Genomic DNA, 19,675 nt, shown 5'->3' with positions numbered 1-19,675 from the left:
AGTCTGGGGAAATATATTGTCTGTCTAGCTCTGTATAGTATCTTCGGATAATGTAGTGTAGGGATTTCTTAAGTGAGCAGTGTCAGTTCTCATTCTTTTAAAACATACCAGCAGCTCTTTTTCCATTTTTTGTTTTTAAAAAGGTTTTAAAATTGTTGATTTCAAACAAATATACTTTAGGACTAATTGGAATCCCACCTTCATTTATTAAACAAATACTGAAAAAGATTCAGAGTTGTTTGTATAATGCATTTTTTTTAGTTAGTGGACTTTTAAAGTGATATAATGTATACAAATACATGGCCCGGGATCAGAACATGCGCAAAGGTAATTCAGTGTATGGGCTTTCAGACAGAATCTTATCTTGGAGAACGTTGTGCCAAAATCCAACGAGTCAGAGCAGCATCTATTATCAAGCAATGTTCTTCACCTAAAAATGCATGTTTTGGAAGTGGAATTGGTGCTGTCTGATAGACGAGCGAGGCCATAGGGAGAGAAAGGAAATTGGTGGTTAGGTTGCTTCTAAGCCCAGACAGGAGATTAGGAACAATTAGTTTATAGTTAGTGGAGCAGCTCTGTCAATAGTATGAATTTGGGTCTATGTCACCTGCATAAAGAATGCACACAAAATGTACTTTCTGAATGTAAGTGGGTACAGTTCTTAATTACTCAACATCATTAAGACATTTTAGTAAATGTTCCAATATACTCATTTGTCTCAACAGTGCTTTCGAATGTGGATGCTAACACAAAAATTAAAAAAAACAATTTAATAATGTGAGTCAACACCAGGGTACAAAATTCAGCATTTATAATGTCTTTATTCTAAGAAATGAGCTTGTAAACTAGGTGCAGGTTATGTGTGGCATGAATTTTTGAAACCTGCTTTTCTGGCTGTGAAATTTAGTTGAGAAGAACAATGGATAGTCATTTAAAGACATATATTTGATGAAAAGTATCATAAGCATCCTTCTCTGTGAGCCTGATTAAATGAACTGCCTGAGTGGAACTGAACACTATGTTGAAATAGTGTGAACGCACAACCTTTTAAGTGAGTAGTGTCAATTATAACTCTTAGAACATGCCAAAAGCCTTATACCTTTTTCTGTTTTTAGAAAGGTTTTAAAAATGCTGATTTCAAACAATAATAATTTAAGATTCATTTGACTATTTAGCAGTCTTTTTAGAAATTAAAAAAGACATTAAGGGCCTGATTATGAGCTCAGCGAACGGTTTACACCATCCGACGAACTTCCAAAAGGGAAGTTGCTGCCATACTGGCTGCCTTCTCACCGGTCCCATTAAGAGTTTCCTGATAGGTCAGCGGGCGGAAACCTGAGTTGATAAAATGTAAAACTATATGACAATATGAGAATTGTGCACAGTAATTTTTTCTCCCTGAAGGTAGTTGTGTGCAACTCCTAACTTCTCAGGGTCATTAATATTTTTCAGTCAATGTTCATAGTACTCAAATGGTTCAACAGTGTTGTCCGATGGTGATGCTAGAAAAAACAGAAGCAATAATCTGACTCAAACGGTGGGCTTCCAAATTCTGTAATTCTGAAAGCTTTTTTTCCAAGAAATTGCTTTGCATACTTGCACTAGAATCTTCGCCCAAATAATTTAATTGAAACCTGTGTTTCCTGTTGTAAATTTAGATAAGAAGAAGAAAGATGGACATTTTAATGACATCTTATTGCTATATGGTATCATGGGACAATGTTTCCCTGGCAAACGTGACTACATCAAACCTGACTCTTTCTTATCAGTTTTAAAACAGGTTTTGGGACCATGTTTTACCTGCATCTCTGACAGAGAAAGCCTAATGTTTCTCACAACCAGTACGGAAACTCGAGTATAGCTCATTGAACCTGAGGACTATCTCTATATACGTTTCTTTCTGAGCTGTGCATCATCTTCAGCTGCCTTACTTCATCATCAGTACTGCTAGTTCAAAAATATGGACAACCAGTTTTTTTATTCTAGGATTGATTTGACTCTCACTCATCAACCAATTCAGATAGAATCATTTGCTTTTGGCAATAAACCAATGCTAGCCAGATATCGATAATCAGTATTAATTATTCAAGATCAGTTGGAAACTAAGGCGGTCATTATGATCATAGGGGATGACCGCCGACCGCCGTGTCGGCGGTGAACAGAATCCCGCCGGTGGCTGCGAATGGAAACCCGCCATATGATTGAAAAACCCAACCCCGCCAAAAAAAAACAGACCACAACTCCCCGCCAGGACACTGTCGGCAGGAATCCCGGCCAACCCCACCCCACCACCGCCAAGCACACCCACACCCCGTCCTCCAAATAATGATGCACAAATCACCTCAGCGGACAGTGGAGGCCGGACGACCATTGGCGGCTGCGACCGCTGGGCCTAACAGCAACCAGTGCACACATTGGCTAGGCCTATCACCCACACACCAGCCACACATCCAAAACACCATAAAACTCCCCCATACACACCCCACAATCCCTTGCAACTAAACCAGGACCAGAAGACGGAGAGCACCAGAGCCTGACAGAGAACGCCAGCAGACAGGACACACATAGCGACCCACACAGGAGCACCCATACCCCGTCTCCAGTCTGACGCCATCCACCACCCTCACCATGTCCCCCCCAAAAATCCACACTTCACTGAAAGGGAGCTAAGGACCATGGTGGACGAGACCCTGAAGGTGGAGCCACAAATATTCGGCTCCGAGGTGCAGCATACACCCATTGCGCGGAAATTGGAGCTGTGGCAGACCATTGTCAACAGGGTGAATGCAGTGGGACACCATCCACGCACCAGGGACGACATCCGCAAGAGATGGAATGACCTGCGGGTGAAGGTCAGGGCCATGGCATTCAGGCACCACATCGCAGTGCAGAAGACTGGGGGAGGTCCGCCACCAACACCACCCGACTACACCGACTGGGAGGAGAAGGTACTCGCCATCCTGCACCCAGAGGGACTCACTGGACTCACTGGAGGAATGGACTTGGGTAAGTATCTACAATTACCCCATATACAACACATCTGCAATGCATGGACCACCCACACCCCACCCAGTCATTACCCACCACATCTACCACCCTGCATTACCCACAACTCACTACCAGGCCCACATCACTCCCACAGTGCACAGCCACCCACCCCTGCACGTACCCACAATGGAATAATACCCCCCACCACAATGTAACCCCACCACTGCCACTAAATGCAATGTCCACCTCACAAAGGCACCCTGGAAGGCCACTGAAAGTCAGCCCAGCACAAAATTGCACAGTTCTGTACATCTCAAACCCTCAGGCATATGTAACAGACATGTCTATGTCCCCCAACAGGTACCACCACCCATGCAACCCTAATGGAGGGGACAAGGAGTGCCACAGCACTCCAGGGAGACAGAAGCACATCACAAGACCTTGGCAAAGGATCCCTGGACACTGATGAGCAGGCAGGCCCCTCACACAGCCATGGATGCTCACCATGCAGCAGCTCCACCCAGGAAACTACTGTCACCCCTAACACCCAGTCAAGACCAGCAGGCCAGGGGAGGCGTACCCACACCAGTGGACCCAGGGCACAGACAGGTGGAACACAGCTACAGAGGCCACAGTCTCCCACTCCCAACATGCAGGAAGGCGAGGGCCCCAGTACATGTGGCACGTCAAGACCTGCGCAGGGGACACAGGCACAGGGGGCTAGGGTAAGTTCAAGTGCCCCAGTGGGTCAGGGAGTAGGGCACCGGATGGATGCAGCAGCCCAGGACGTCATCACAGAGGTATTGGGGGCCTACCAACATACCCAAGACAAGTTTGCACAGATTGTGTCCACCCTGGAGCAAAGAGGATGCAGCAGCAACAACACCAACAGGCCATGGAGCAGTGGAAAGAACACAATGCCACAATGGCCACCATTGCTGGAGCACTGCTGCAGTTAATCAGCAAACAGTCAGACACCCACACCAGACAAGAGGCCCCCACAACAGCCCTGGACAACCAGAAACAGATGACCCAAGCAGCAGAAACAGCACAGGAAATACCCTCCCAGGAATCACAAGGGCCAACCATGCCAACCGAAGAATCTCCACAGCAGGCGCCCAAACATAGTCTCTGGCCAAGATATGGCACTGGAAACCCAGCTAAGAACAAGCCCCACTCCAACAATTGACACTGATACTACTGCAAAGCAACCATCCCACCCATTCACCAACTACACGTAGCTGAGGGCAAAATGAAGTACTATACTACAAATAGGACCCACCCATGACATCCAACAGGGCTGCCACCAAGTCGGTTTTGAGGACACCCAACCCTTACGACTTCCATCACTGTACATAGCACATTTCACTGTATTCGACCAATAAAACACATTTCTCACCTGTAACACTGTCCCCTGTCTTCAATGTTGAACAAAGTGGAGTATGGATGCAACTGGCAGAGAACAACTTTATTGTCAATTGGTGCTTGGTGGTGGTAATGTGTGTTTCAAATTAGGCAGGGAGGGAATGCATATATTGTCTGTCAGTACCATGCTGAAGAGGTCCATGTCTCGCCTATCATGACCAATCCCCCTATATGACATGGCACACTGACAGTATCAGTCACTAACCACAATTACAGGCTTCAGTCCCACACAGTTATTGGAAGTAGAGTTGTATCAGATGGTTCCTGGAATTGACATCTTCCCCTTCCTCATCCTCACTATCACTCTCCTCACCTCTCTGAGGTAACTGATCAGGACCTATAGCACCCTCCACCTCCAAAAGGGGTATGGAATGTCTCACAGCCATGTTGTGCAGCATGCAGCAGGCCACCACTATTCTACACACCTTATCAGGCCCATAGGCCAGGGAACCCCCAGAGATATGTAGACACCGGAATCTAGCCTTCAGGAGACCTATAGTACGCTCTATCACCCTCCTAGTACGTCCATGGGCCTCATTGTATTTCCTCTCTGCATCCGTCCTGGGATTCCTCACTGGTGTCAGGAGCCAACGCAAGTTTGGATTGCCAGAATCACCTAGAAAAAGGGTCAATACAGAGTCATAATTGTAATGTCCCTTAGTCAGACAGGCAGGTTTTCTGCAATGTGTCAGTTAGTGACGGGCACACTTACCTCTGATCGACCCTCTGTCCTCTTGGAGTTGTTCCATCTTCTGTGGCACACTACTGTTCTTCAAAACCAATGAATCATGGACTGAACCCGGAAACATGGCATTCACATGGGAAATGTACTGGTTTGCAGTACATACCAATTGGATGTTCATGGAGTGAAAGTTCTTCCTCTTGCTGTACACCTGTTCACTCACTCTTGGGGGGATGATAGCTATGTGGGTGCCATCGATGGCACCTATGACATGGGGAATGTTTGTAAAGGCATAGAAGTCAGACTTGATGGCAGGGAGGTCAGCACTTTGGGGGAATCGCACATAGGATTGCAGATGTTGTACAAATGCATTCAGAAACCTTGTCAGTACCTGGCTGAACATTGGCGGTGAGAAACCAGCACCCATGCCCACTGTCACTTGAAATGAGCCAGTGGCCAGGAAATGGAGTGCGGAGAGCACCTGCACCTCAGTTGGAATGGCATGCTGATTACAATTTCCGGAAGTCAGCACAGGATCCAGTAATGCACATAGGTCCTGAATAGTTGCACGTGTGAGTCTGTAAGTGATAATGATATGACACTCCACATGGTCACCACATTCCACAAGTGGTCTGTACACCGATGGTGCCCTTCCTCGCCACAAGGGTCGGTACCTATGAGGGGTAGAAAAAGGAGTGATGTGCACACATACATTGGCATATTTGCAAAATACATTCAGTGCATTGTTCATAGTAGTGTCTGTACATAACTGCACCCTGACAGATGTACATGTACATCACTGGGGGGAACAGAGGCCCATATTTATACCTTTTTAGCGCCGCATTTGCGTTATTTTTTAATACAAAAGCGGCGCAAACTTACAAAATACAATTGTATTTTGTAAGTTTGCGCCGCTTTTGTGTCAAAAAGCGGTGCAAATGCGGCACTACAAAAGTATAAATATGGGCCAGAGTATTTCATGTGTGCTACAATAGTGAATGGTTAGAGGCCTATGTGCTTCATCTGGCTAGTAGGCCCTGCATTTTGAGTATTATGAATTTCAAGATGCGTAGGTGATGGCAAAATGTCTGCCCACTGTAGTTCTGCCCCTTCGTTGTGGAAGTGACCTAATACCGCTAGCGGTTGATGTCACAGCATACAGCGGTGTTGACCACTGTTCTCGCCCTCATTGGCTAACATGGATGCCAATGGGGAATCCTGGCATATCATGATCGCCGCCGGCGGTGACGGTGGTTACCGCCGTGGAACGTACACACGTTCGTCATCTTTTGATCACTTGACTCCCTGATCTTGTGCGGACAGGTACTCCACTCTGTGTACTGCTGTCGCCTGCCTCTGGCTATGGATGTTCCACGTGGTGCAGGAGAAAGGGCCCCGGCCTTCTCCTAGGAAGAACTGGAGAAACTAGTGGAAGGGGACCTGCCCCTGTACAATAGACTCTACAGCCGGCCAGAGGTACAGGTGAGTCCAGGTTTAGGGGTCACTGTGTGAGTTATGGATGGAGTGGATTGCACATATATGTGCTCCTGTGAGCCAGCATGGGCCATGGTGCATGGAATGCTGCGAGCCACTGTCCTGCATGTCTGGGAGTACTGTCAGTCCTATGCTTGATAATCTGCCAGCTGTTCCCATCGTGCAGGTGCCTGACCTCTGTGTTCCATTTCTGTGTCACCCTACTAGGTCAGCATCCACCAGAAGAGGGCACATTGGCATGCCATCGCCAAGGACGTACAGACCCTGGGGGTCTACAACCTGCGGCGCCCCCACTGTCGAAAGAGGTGGGAGGACGTGCGGCGCTGTGCGCGAAAGATCACTGAGGCCCAGCTGGGGAAGTCCTCCCAACGTGGAAGGGGTGCCCGTTGGGCACTGACCCCCCTCATGCGAAGGATCCTGGCGGTGGCGTACCCAGACCTGGATGGGCACTTGAAGGCTGCACAGCAGTCACAAGGGGGTGAGTACTCACATACCATACTTCAGCCTGGAAGGAAGAGTGTGTGTGCAATAGGGCTCATGGTGCTTAGAGCAGGGAATTTGACTTGTGTCCATCTACTGTATGTTCCCCAAAGGGTGTAGGGGTGTCCCTGTCAGGTTTCACCTACCTCAGCTCCAATACTATTTCAGGGGATGGGTGTAGGTCAGTGTACTGCTCAGTAGTCAGAGGCATGGCCATGGGCATAGTGCACGGTGCTGCCTGTTGGGTGTGTCTGCTGGGTAGGTGTATGTCTGGCCATTGTGTATCAACATTCAGCTATTTACAAGTGTCTCTCCTGTTTTGTCTCCCCATCCCTGTTCTCTTGTGTTGGTTTGGTACAGAATCAACATCAGGCGAGGGAGCTGAGGCACCGGCAAGTGGGGAGGCAGCGGCCCACAGATCCTCCGAGGCAGAGCCAACGGACGCCCAGGGGACCAGTGGGTGGGAGGGCGAGGGGACTTCCACGGTGGAGGCTACTACCACAGGAGGTAGTGACTCTGAAACCTCCTCCGATGGGGGTCCTCCGGCGGTGGCGAACCCTAGTGGACACACCACTGCCGTGATATCTTCCGCCACCACCCATACCATCAGCACCCTCCCTTCTGCTCCCCACCGAGTTGCCCGTGCCCGCCCACCCAGAAAGGTGGGCGTCTTCTTCGCCCCAGGCACCTCCTCCCCTGCCGCAGTTAGTCCGGCTGCCCTCATAGAGGAGGCTATTGACCTCCTGAGAACCACCTCTGTAGGGCAGACAACCATTGTCAATGCCATCCAGGGTCTGGCATCAGAGGTGCAGCAGACCAATGCCTGGATGGCATTCACGGTGCCGTGTCTGCCCTACAGAGATGTTTTCAGGCTCTGGCCTCCTCTTGGATGGCAGCCAGTTTCCCTGGCCATTCCGTCCCCCCTCCAACCTCCTCTACCCCTTCCAGCACCCCACTCCCTTCACCCGTCCAAAGCACACAATCAGACCCGCTTACAGGCACATCAACACACAAGAAGCACACTTCCAAACACAAGCACCACACCTCCCACCACAAGCATTCACACAGCCAACAGACACCTGCACACAGAACAATGTCCACTTCCCCCAGTGTGCCCGCCTCTTCTGCCTCCCTGTCTGTTCCCTCTACATCCACACCCTCATGCACTGCACCTTCACTCACTGTTACTGCTCCTCTTCCTGCACTCACCACAATAGCAGACAGCCATACATGCACCCCATACACCACACCTGCACTCACCACCTCTACTGTAATTGACACATGCAGCACAATAACCAGACTTTCAGACACCCACCCAACACACATCCACACTAGCTGTTTGTCTTTTCCCACTGTGTTCACCCCCCACCTCCCAAAACACACAAATGCACCAAGACACCCACCCATCAGACATCCACCACACCACAGCATACTGAGCAGTCACCTGCACCCGCTACACGCACACCTACACCCCATCCATCAACTCCCTCTGCCTCCACTCCCACGCCCTCATCCACGCCCACCCCAATTGCTCCCAAGAAACCTTTCCTCTCCCGTGCAGACCTGTTCCAACCCACTGGCCCACCCCGTCTTGCTCCCAAATGTGCACACCTCCTTGCCCTTTCCGCTCCTTCCACATCATAGCCCACCCCAGTCCAGCCTTTTCATTCCCGTGCCCCTTCCCCGGTGAAGAAGAAGGCCCGCTCAGAGCCTAAGCCATCCAGCTCCACCCGAGCCAAACAGTCCCCACCCCTTCAAAGGAGAAGCCCACCCCCCTCCAACCTCCTCACGCAAGTCTAAGTCCCACCCGTCAGAAATCCCCACCCCTCCTTACCCCCCTTCTGTGAGGTGCCTGGATCCCCATATGGTGCCCCGTTCAGTGGAATACCCAGCACTTGTGGGAGTCAGGTGTGGCCAGTTGTGGCCAAGGACAATTTGCTTTTTTATGGACTGACCATTGGCCCTGTTGGCAGTGTTTTGCTCAGTGAGCTATAAATTAAAGTTTCTGTGTGGCCTATGTTTGGGGTGCACGCAGTTACACCCTGGTGTTTGTTTGAATTTGTTATGGGTGTGGGGCTATTGTATGTACTATGGTCAAGTTGCAGTGGCCTCTGGTCGGGTACGTACCTCTTGGTGTGGGGTGTCTGACTAGTGCTGCTGGGAAGGGTCGGGGGGCGTTGCAGAATGTGTGGAGTGGGTGGGTATGTAACTTTGCCCTTTCCTCCCTTGTGTCGTAGGTTGCGGTACTTACCGTCGTCGTCTTCGTCAGTGGACTCGGTCGTGTAGGTATATGGCAAGGAGCAAGGCTGGCATGATCAGCAGCTCTCTGTCCATGGCTGCCGCTGCACGTTTTATGAAACTCCGGTGAGTCTTTCCATTTGTTTCATTTCTGCCTGTGTTTGTGTGGCGGTGGTTCATGCCCCGGAACTGGCGGCGGAATGGTGGTTCATAATTTGATGGGCAGGTTGGGCCTTTCCGACGGCCTGTGGGCGGACTCTGTCACCGTCAGCAGGACTCCTTGCCTGGCGGTGGGTGGTGCGCGGGATGCGTGTATTTCGTTTGGATCATTATTTGGCAGTCCGGACCGCTCCTCTGTTGTTGGTTTCTACCGCCACCGCCGGCGGAGCGGAACGGACCGCCATGTTCATAATGAGGGCCTAAGTCATATCTGCCAGATACCATTTTGCATCACTTTGTGTGAGTATACATGCACAGAAGCACATCCATATTGCTCCTCCTCAAGTTAATATTCATCTTCTTCAAAGACAAAAACACATTCATCTTCTCGAGGGAATTTCTCTGTACCTTTATGTCTTTGTTTTCATTGAGAAGAGCCAACCTAATGCTGCAAAATAAAACTATACTTTCAGAGAAGAAGGGTTAATCTTGAATGTGCAACTGGATTTTCAGATGTCAAAAACAGCCATACATAATGTTCTGTGTATAGATCAAAATCTGCTTGGATTAAGGGCAAATACCTCAGATGGCCAACAATTAAGTTCCGCCTACTCAATAGCTCTGCCTCCACATTTGACCTGCAGAAACTGCTCAGTTTCACCGTAACTGGTGACAATTCTTCTAAAGTGCCCCATAGTTTCAGCGTAAGAAAATCCAACTTTAAGTTGCTTCGTTTTTTAAATACTGTGCATAAACTGTGGAAATCATGGTTGTTTGAATGTGAAAAATCATACATGGAAACTAATTTCCCTGAAAGAAAAAGTTTAGAATGTCTGGGATACTTTTTTTTAAATAAAATTAGTCATCTGTGTTTTGTTTCTCAAAATTAAGGCCCTCATTACAACCCTGGTAGTCGGTGTTATAGCGGTGGCAATACCGCCAACAGGCCGGTGGTAAAAAAAAATGGGATTTGGACCATGACGGTCACCGCCATCCAAAACCGCCGCTTTAACACACCGACTGCCAGAGGGGTAATGGCTGCTGGGCTGGAGACTTCGGTCTCCAGCCCGGCGGCCGCCACAATCCCACCCTCGGGATTATGCCCCAGCCTCCCGCCATGGTTTTCGTGCCACACATACCGTTACAAAAACCATGGCGGTAGGCACTATCAGTGCCTGGGAATCCGTTCCCTGGCACTGATAGGGGTCTCCCCCACACTCCTCCCCCTTCCCAGAGTGCTCCCCCACCCTCCCCTCCCCCTCGTGCCCCCGCACATATACACACCCACACATGCACCCATACACAGACATGCACTCACGCATACCCACCACCACTCATGCATGCACACATACATACCCACACACCGCAAAACACACCAACATACCTTGTCACACACATGCATTCACAACACACAACATTCACAATCACTCATTCACGCATGCATCATACGCGACTCACACCCGCATGCATGCATACCACCACATACACAGACACTCCCCCACATACACACAATATCCCCCCCCCTCCAGGCAGAGAACCCGACTTATCTACTTGCAGGGGGTCCTCCGGCTGGAGACAGTCCGCGGCGCTGCTGTCAGCAGCAGCGTCTGCCAGAAAAACACCTCCAGGCCATATCCTTGCTCCTGATACGGTTGACGGTGTTTTGCTGGCGTGGCGGTGCTGCTGTCAGCAGCACCACCTTACCGCCGTCCGCCGCCATGACCGTCGGCGGTGTTCCGCAAGCATTCTGGCGGAATACCGTCGGCAGTCATGATACCGGTAGACGGCTGGTAGCCGCGGCGGTGGTATGTTGGTGGCCGTCACCGTGGCCGTAGGCGGTCGATACCGCCAATGTTGAAATCAGGGCCTAAATAAGGTGTTGGAGACTGACCTCCCAGTCTTTCTATGTTTATGGAATGGGCTCCTGGCATGGCAGCGGTAGAATATAAGAAAGAAAGATCCAAATTAAACCCTCAGTGATCTCTAGAGTTAGTTGGTGGTTCAGCTCTTTGATGATGTATGCATGTAATTCATTGACCTGTATGTCTGAATGAACCCCCAAATCGAATGTTCTTGTGAGGCCAGCTCATTGATTCTCTCAATAGTCATGAGGTCTTTAAGGAATGCTGAAGGACAGAAGTGAAAAACATTCACTAGATTTTGGGAGTGAAACTTCCAACCACATCCATCTAGAACTGAATTTAACATAACAATAATATTTAAAAAATGCAGCTGTTTTTAAGGTATTCTAGGTCAGCCTGATTTAGTAAACTGTCTGACTAGCTGTTGGAAAATGGCCTTTTTGGTATCCCTAATTAGCAAGGACTTTAACCTGCCTAGTAAATCCCTAGTATGTGGTACTATTGGTACCCAGGGCATGGGTGTTACAGGGATAACCACGGTCTGAAGCACTATTTGTTAACCTTATGTGACCCAAGTAACCTACTGACAGCAGGCCTTCCACATCAGACTGCAGGAGCAGTGCAAACAGCTCGAATCCGACTATGCCACCATGTGTGTGGCACAGTCAAAGCACTATCTTTAATATATGTCAGTCACCCCTAAAGTAGGCCTCCAATGTTTGGAAGGCGGGGTGCATTGTATTATAGGTGTGGACATAAGCTTATATGTCCCTATAGTGGACTTTTCCATTAAAGGCTCCTATATGTGAAAGGGAGCACATAGGATAACATGGGCTGGCACCCAGACAAACCTGAGGTCGTCAACTCTATTATGGTAAAGCCAAAATGAGTCATGTTTGGAATCAAACAACGTACCTTCTCACCCCAGAGATGAATCTCGTGTCAAGGGTGAGCTGGCATGTACCAAGGTTTCAAACTTAGAGATTGCCCACCTTGTTGCCCCAGTTTTCCTGCACTCAAGCTGCCGGCCCGCAGCTGGTGCCATCCAGTAAGGATTCTGACCCCTGAGCAGAATTGTCAACATTCTCGGGAGTCAGAACAAAGGCCTGGATGGTAAGGAGGTCACACCTCCCTCCCTCCGAGGAAGGCTAGTGAAGTGGCACATCAAGATGGTATGCTTCAGAGGGCACATCACCTCTGATATGCAAGCAGACTGTCCCCCAGTGGAGGACAAAGCTGTCCCCCTGTCCAGGGCACATTTGCACCCAGGCAGGAGGGAAAATTAGTTAGTCAGGAGGCGTGCACCCCCATAAGTATATTTACACCCCTATGTTCGGCAGCCTAGTCTGTACAGTCAAGGAAGACTTCTGCCATCTCGAAAAGTGGCAAAATGGAGGGTTCTGGCTAAACAAGGTGCCACAACACAACTCTCCTTAGGGGCTAATTAGCTACTGGAGCTAGTAACCCATTAGCTACTTGTACCCACACCCCTAAAACCTCCAAACCTAGGATTTAAGGGGCACCTCAGGAACTAGAACCTCAGCTCTGCAACAAATTGTGAAAAAAGGGAAGGAGACCCACATCGATGACAGAAGAGAAGCCTGCACAAACCAAAGGTGTGATACCTTGCACAACTGGCAACCTTTCTGGAACTGCTCAGCTGCAACTCATCCTGGACCACACAAGCATGGACACTGCAACAGTGGACTTGCAATATATGAATCCGCCACCAGCGCAAGTGAATGCCAGAAGAAGGAAAGCAGCGAGGAAGGCAGCAAGGCTGGTCTGCAAGTAGTAGACATGGACCTTAAAACCTCAAAAAGCTTGATTAAGAAATTTACTGTGGTGAACCTTGACATCCACCCCTGTGCAAGATCAAGGACAGGGCAATCCAATAAGCTGCTTGACCTAATTTTAGGACAAAGGAGAACTTTGGTAATGATCCAGTCATATCAAGTGACTTTAATATGTGGCTAATGAGCCCACTTTCTGCAAATGAAGTCTTAGACGCACAAGAAATACTTTGGATGACGCCTCACCAAGAATCTCCCCACTGACATAAAGAAGTCAAAAGGAATTCGATTTTACAAGCAATCTGGAACATTTTGGACTCAGAGCACTAAATGGCCGCATATAAACCACCTGGCATCTTATATTTATCATGCTCCTGGGCATCTCTAATCGATTACACCTTTGTGAGGCTTCCCCTGTTGCGTGTCCTCACTGCTTACGGCTTCAGGGACAAGTTGGATGAACACCATCCATGAGAGAGAACCATGGAAACAGGTTTGGAGGTCTACACATAAGCAGTGGATCAAGACGTCACAGTTTATACAAATAACCTAAAACTCATCGGATGCACTGCTGGCCCTCTTTCAACACTGGGACATGGAGCTAAATAATTAGTGGCATCCACTCAAGCACAGGGCAAAAATCCCTTTATTAGCTAGAAAAGATTTACCACAAAGTTTGCAAATCAGCATGCCAAGCCAGTTCCAGCTAAAGAGAAGCACCTTGCACATAACAACGAATCATCCAGGTATGTACAAATAACTTAAGGTTAAGGAGTGCTAAAAGGAGGGTTCTTAAGAAGTCTCCAGTGGACTCTGCAACTTTGCGCAATCTTTGGGATGCAGAAAACTAAAAATGGCCAAATGGTCAGCGCAAAGGGAGCGTTGGGACACCTTCTGGGCAAAATTGCTATATGACATCAGGCAAGACATCTCCTCAAATTTCTGGTGGACCATAAATGGGCTTAGCAGATCTCTCCTAAGTGTGGCAACCTCTAACATTTCGGAGACAACTTGGTACAAAGTTTTGTTTGGCCACTTTAACCCTGAGGCACAGGTGGAACAAATCAACACTCACTCTGAAGATCTAAAGCCAGCAAACACTGTGATAACATCACACTGGGAAAGAGATAAAAATCATCCTGGTGCTCAATTACTACATCGATAGTCCAGAGGCAAATTTCAAGGGGCTGCAGAGATGGGTCGCCAGGTCTAAATAGAATCCCGCAAGCCATATATAAAGATGACCCACTATTCTTCTGCCTTTTTGCATTATGCTGCACCACTGGGGACCACTGGGGACCCAGGAAACTACAGACTTGTGGCTCTGTTAGCCAATGAGGCTACATACTTTGCAGGAGTGTCATTGAAAGCACTGGGCAGATGATGCCACCATACTGGCCTCTGTTATGTTTTAAGAGTTATAATTGACACTGCTCATTTACGAGTTTGTGCAACTACATTATCCCCACATACTGTTCAGTTCTAGTCAGACAGTTCATTTAGTCGGGCTCTCAGAAAAGGATGCTTATTGTACTATACAGCAATACGATGTCTTTGAATGGCCATCCATTGTTCTTCTCATCTAAATTTCACAGCCAGAAATGCAGGCTTCACATGAATCATTCCTGCACAGAATTTACACCAGTTTGCAAACTCATTTCTTAGATAAAATAATCATATTTGCTGAATTTTGTACCCTGGTGTTCGACTCACATTATTGAATTATTTTTGTTTTTGTTGCTAGCTTCAGCATTAGAAAGCACTGTTGAGGATGCGTCCTGGCTCCAACTATGTTTAACTTGTTTCTGCTAGATCTCACTCCCATACTAAATGCAGTTAATTCATATCCACCCATATTGGGGGCGATCCAGCTTTCAAATCTTCTAATGCTAATGATCTCATCCTCATCAGCAGAACTAAGATTGGTCTGCATTGCTTTTTTGATGTGACCTTGGTCTACTCAGAAGGGAACTGATGGACTATCAATAAAAAGAAAAAATAGTAGTAGCTCAAGGCAAAAGATCACAGAAACATACTTGGTCCTTGGGAAGTGAAAATATTGGATTCATTAGAAAGTTTCAAGTACCTCTGAGTTTATTTCAACAGTAATGGAAGTTATGGTGACCAACTCGAAGAAATAAGAAAGAAAGACAATGCATTGGCCTATGGATTGAAGTCTCCTTATTATAAACAGAAAGGCCCAACACTTTCACTGATCTTAAAGGTGGCCAAAGCAAAGTTCCATCCAAACTTGATCTACAGGATTGAGGCCCTTAGGGGTTGGGACAGGCAATCCTGGATAAAATAATAATCACAGTACATAAGTCAATTTTCCAATTACCATCCTATACTTCCCCAGCCCAGATTAGGCTTGAGTTCACTGGCTTGAAAGGCAGCTACACAGTGCTGTCACAATCTAAAATTGGCAACCGAAGGTTCCTTGGGGTATCATTTGTTCTCTGAATTAGGAGAAAGGCTGGGTTACCCAGCATGGGTCTACCTGGATCAGGTCCTGTGCGCTCTTGGTCTAACTCATGTTTGTGACTCGCCCCTAAGTCACCTGGAGCTAAAAAACCTGGCCAAATCTAGCACACAGCTGCTTTCAGTGCTTGAGGATACAGACAGTTTGTCTAGACGTAGACATGGTTGGATGACACTCTGCAGTTACATCAGGTTAAAACCACAGGGTTACTTAAGTGATCCATACAGTAATAAGACCAAGGAACAGTTCCTGAAATACAGACGGGGGATGTTACCCATCTTGAGCCACTACCCCCCCCCTGTGGAATAGAAGGGAAGGTCAAGAGATCTGTCAGCTATGTAATCAGGGTCTGGAGGACATAATTCATGTCCTTTGCTTGTGCTGCTCTGTTATGGATAATCTACAGGTGCTCTTGTGCAGGAAGAGGAAGGATCAAGGAAAAAGGTCCTGCAGGGAAGCAGTAATGGCCTGCATCAAACCAATTGACATCAGGCTTAACTGTTATATGGTGACATTTCTGCAGAGATTTGGGAAAAAGGCTGTAGCGAGGGTCATAGTGGAAGTTGAAGAGGAGTGAACTCCTTCAACACTCTTAAATAGCCCAAAATCCTTAAAGAACTTACCTGACCTTGTACGTTGTGGCTCCAGTGAGATTACAATGCCAGGGCCGCGGGACGCGGTGGCACCGCCGACAGGCCGGCGGTGCCCCGCGGGGCATTCTGACCGCGGCGGCTTAGCCGCGGTCAGAGAAGGGAAACCGGCGGTCTCCCGCCGGTTTCCCGCTGCCCCCAAGGAATCCTCCAAGCCGGCGCAGCTTGCTGCGCCGGCTTGGGGATTCCGACTCCCCCTCCCGCCATCCAGTTCCTGGCGGTTCTCCCGCCGGGAACCGGATGGTGGGAGGGGGAGTCGCGGGGCCCCTGGGGGCCCCTGCAGTGCCCATGCCAACGGCATGGGCACTGCAGGGGCCCCCGTAAGAGGGCCCCAAAATGTATTTCACTGTCTGCCTTGCAGACAGTGAAATACGCGACGGGTGCAACAGCACCCGTCGCACCTTCCCACTCCGCCGGCTCTATTACGAGCCGGCATCCTCGTGGGAAGGGAGTTTTTCCCTGGGCTGGCGGGCTGTCTTTTGGAGACCGCCCGCCAGCCCAGGGAAAAACTCATAATACCCTCCGCGGTCTTCTGACCGTGGAGCGGTATTATGGAGGGCGGAATTCTGGCGGGCGGCCTCCGCCGCCCGCCGGAATCGTAATGAGGGCCAATATGTCAAACATTAATAACTTTACCTAGCTCTTGTAATAACCAGGAAAAAGTGTCAGCTTGGTCAGGGTGCTGATAGATAAAGCACTATGCCCACTAACTATTGACTCATAATGCCTTACTTAATGCCACTTGGAGCCTGCTTTTTATGTTTACAATTAGTCTTTGCTTTAACTATTATAAAGTACTGTGCACTTTAATTGTGAACACATACCGAATCTTAATAATGTTTACTCTAGCTTGGTTGGGGTGTTGATGGATAAATCATTAATTTCACTTGCAATTGTTCTCTGATGTCCCACTTGACACCGCTCAATACCTATAATGAGAGTTTGCATTTTAACTTTACAAACTACAGGGCAATTTAGTTGTACACTTCAACTTAAACTCCAGTAATGCTCTTTGCATTTTATCTGATGCATTTGCACCTCATTTATACATTGGTTTCAGGGGGCGTGCCTTTCTGGCAAAGGCTAGGGCATACACATTTAGGGGGTCAATGATCGTGAGATGTAGGACAGGAAGAGAGTCCCTTCCCATACTCCGTTTAAGAAAGGGCTAGGTAGGAGTGTTTTAAGTTTTTGTAAGTACCGTCTTGAATGGTCTGACATTACATATACTCTGCTTCACTATTTATGCTGCTGGATTGTTATGTATTTTTTGTGTTTTTTAATGTATTTTATTATACGATGTATTACTTTGCAATGTTTTTGATAGTCAAGCAATAACGACTTGTCCTGGACCAATGTTTGATTCCCCCACAAGAAGGAACACTTTGTGAGCCAAAGGGAAGACCAGACTCCATAGGACTATTGGCACTAGTACCCTGCACACTGCAGGTAAAAAGCACCACCTGGAACTTAAGATGTGCTGGCCATCGGGCACTCCGAGGGATCACCCAAAAGCAGGTGGCCAAGTGCATTGTGGGAAGCATAGTCCACCTATTAACCAAGTTACAGCCAGCTACCATTTTCCCCAGGACCTCTGGAAGGGGTGATAGCTTTGCCAACACCTTACCTCTGCCAAGGCTTGTTGGTGGCCAGTCCGGTCATTACCACCTTTACTGAACACTGCAACCTGAGGGCACACTGCAACACCTTCATCCAACATCTCCAGTGGCTTTGTTGTTGTGTTTTTGCATCTGCTTCCTCACCCACATGTCATAGTGGTAAAACCGGCAGCCGCAGCTCCCGTTCAGCTCCAAGGATGGTTAAGCACACCTCTGCACCAGAGACACCTGAGCTAGGTGGAGTTTTCTGCCTGGTAATTCCTGGTTCAAGGGATCTCACAAGCTTAAACCCCATTAGTCTTCCACAAATTCGACCTACAAGTGACTAAGGGGGTTATTACAACTTTGGAGAAGGTGTTAATCCATCCCAAAAGTGACGGTAAAGTGACGGATATACCACCAGCCGTATTACGGGTTCCATAGGATATAATGGACTCGTAATACGGCTGGTGGTATATCCGCCACTTTACCGTCACTTTTGGGACGGATTAACACCTCCTCCAAAGTTGTAATAACCCCCTAAGTGTCACAAGTACCATTTTACAGCACCCGTGACTCCTTTGGTCAGCACCAAGGACAGCCAAGATACTTCTGCACCCGGGCCAGATCCAGGTAAAATTGGTCTGACTGTTGCGCTTGGTCCTGGGGCCCGCACAACCATAACTACCTGTGGGTTCCACTGAACTCACTCGCAAGTGGGCGAGTGTCACTGATGATTTTCCCTATTGACCGCAATGGTAGTAGTATGACAGGTCGCACTGTATTGAATTCATTTCCACTTGAAATTCCAAAAGTCTGGTTATACGTGTCTGACTTCCTTTTTTGGTGTCTAAAGAAATATAGAAATCTGCTTTATTTTTATAAATTGGTGTTGGATTCCTTTTGAGTTGTGTCAATTACTCATCATCCATGTTGGTACTCTGAAATGCGTAACACATGTGCCTCTAGTAAAGCCTGGCTGCTCTTTGGCAAACTATCAGGACTGGCTAAGGATTTATTATGGTGAAACCAAGGGCAATCTTTGGGGTTTTGTGAGAGTATTATGTAGTTAAGCCTAACCAGCATCATTGTATAATACTCCAGTTTCCTACACTAGCCCTGAACAATATCTTGGGATAGCATAGTTTCCCAATTCCTTAAGTGAGCAGTGTCAGTTATCACTCCTTCAAAACATGGCAGCAGTTCTTTGCCCATTTTTATGTTTTTAAAAAGGTTTATTGTAAACAAATGTACTTTGGGACTAATTGGATTTTCAGTTGAATTATTTAAACCAAAAGTTGTTTGTAATATGCAAGTTCTTTTTAGAACTAGTGCACTTTTAAAGTGATAAAATGTATTAAAATATGTGGACCAGGGATCAGCACATGAAACTTTTGTGCCCAAATCCAAGGGTTTAGAGTAGATTCAATAGTCAGGAAATGTTCTTGTCCTAATAATGTGAGTTTTGGAGGTGCGATTGATGCTGTCTAATAGAAGAGCATGGCCACAGGGAGAGAAAGGAAACAGATAGTAAGGCTGCTTCGGAGTGCAGATAGGGGATTGGGAGCAATCACTTTATAGCTAGTTGAGTGGTTCTGTCAATAAACTAGACTTGGGTCTGTGTCTTCTCCATGAAGAGTGCACACAGAATTTATTCCCTGAAAGTAGGTACAGCTCCTAATTCATCATCCTCAACATCATTAAGACATTTCAGTAAATGTAAGAAAATACTCACTTGGTTCAACAGTGCTCTGCAATGCTGATGCTAGCAAAAAACCAGAAGCAATAATGAGTTAAATAGCAGGCTACAGAATTCAGCAATTA

General features: G+C 47.7%; 1 protein-coding gene across 1 annotated transcript in view; it reads right to left on the bottom strand.

Annotated features, from left to right (window-relative positions):
- Window positions 1-19,675, bottom strand: part of LOC138246827 (alpha-2-macroglobulin-like protein 1) — a 262,402-nt gene that overhangs the window by 11,421 nt on the left and 231,306 nt on the right. Inside the window, exon 38 of the mRNA XM_069201584.1 lies at window positions 19,587-19,616. Within this exon, the coding sequence (XP_069057685.1) occupies window positions 19,587-19,616 (30 nt within the window). The remainder of the gene's footprint in view (window positions 1-19,586; window positions 19,617-19,675) is intronic.

Source organism: Pleurodeles waltl, chromosome 7 (assembly GCF_031143425.1).
Source record: "Pleurodeles waltl isolate 20211129_DDA chromosome 7, aPleWal1.hap1.20221129, whole genome shotgun sequence".
Taxonomy (NCBI): domain Eukaryota; kingdom Metazoa; phylum Chordata; class Amphibia; order Caudata; family Salamandridae; genus Pleurodeles; species Pleurodeles waltl.
This window is presented reverse-complemented; position numbering and strand designations above follow the sequence as displayed.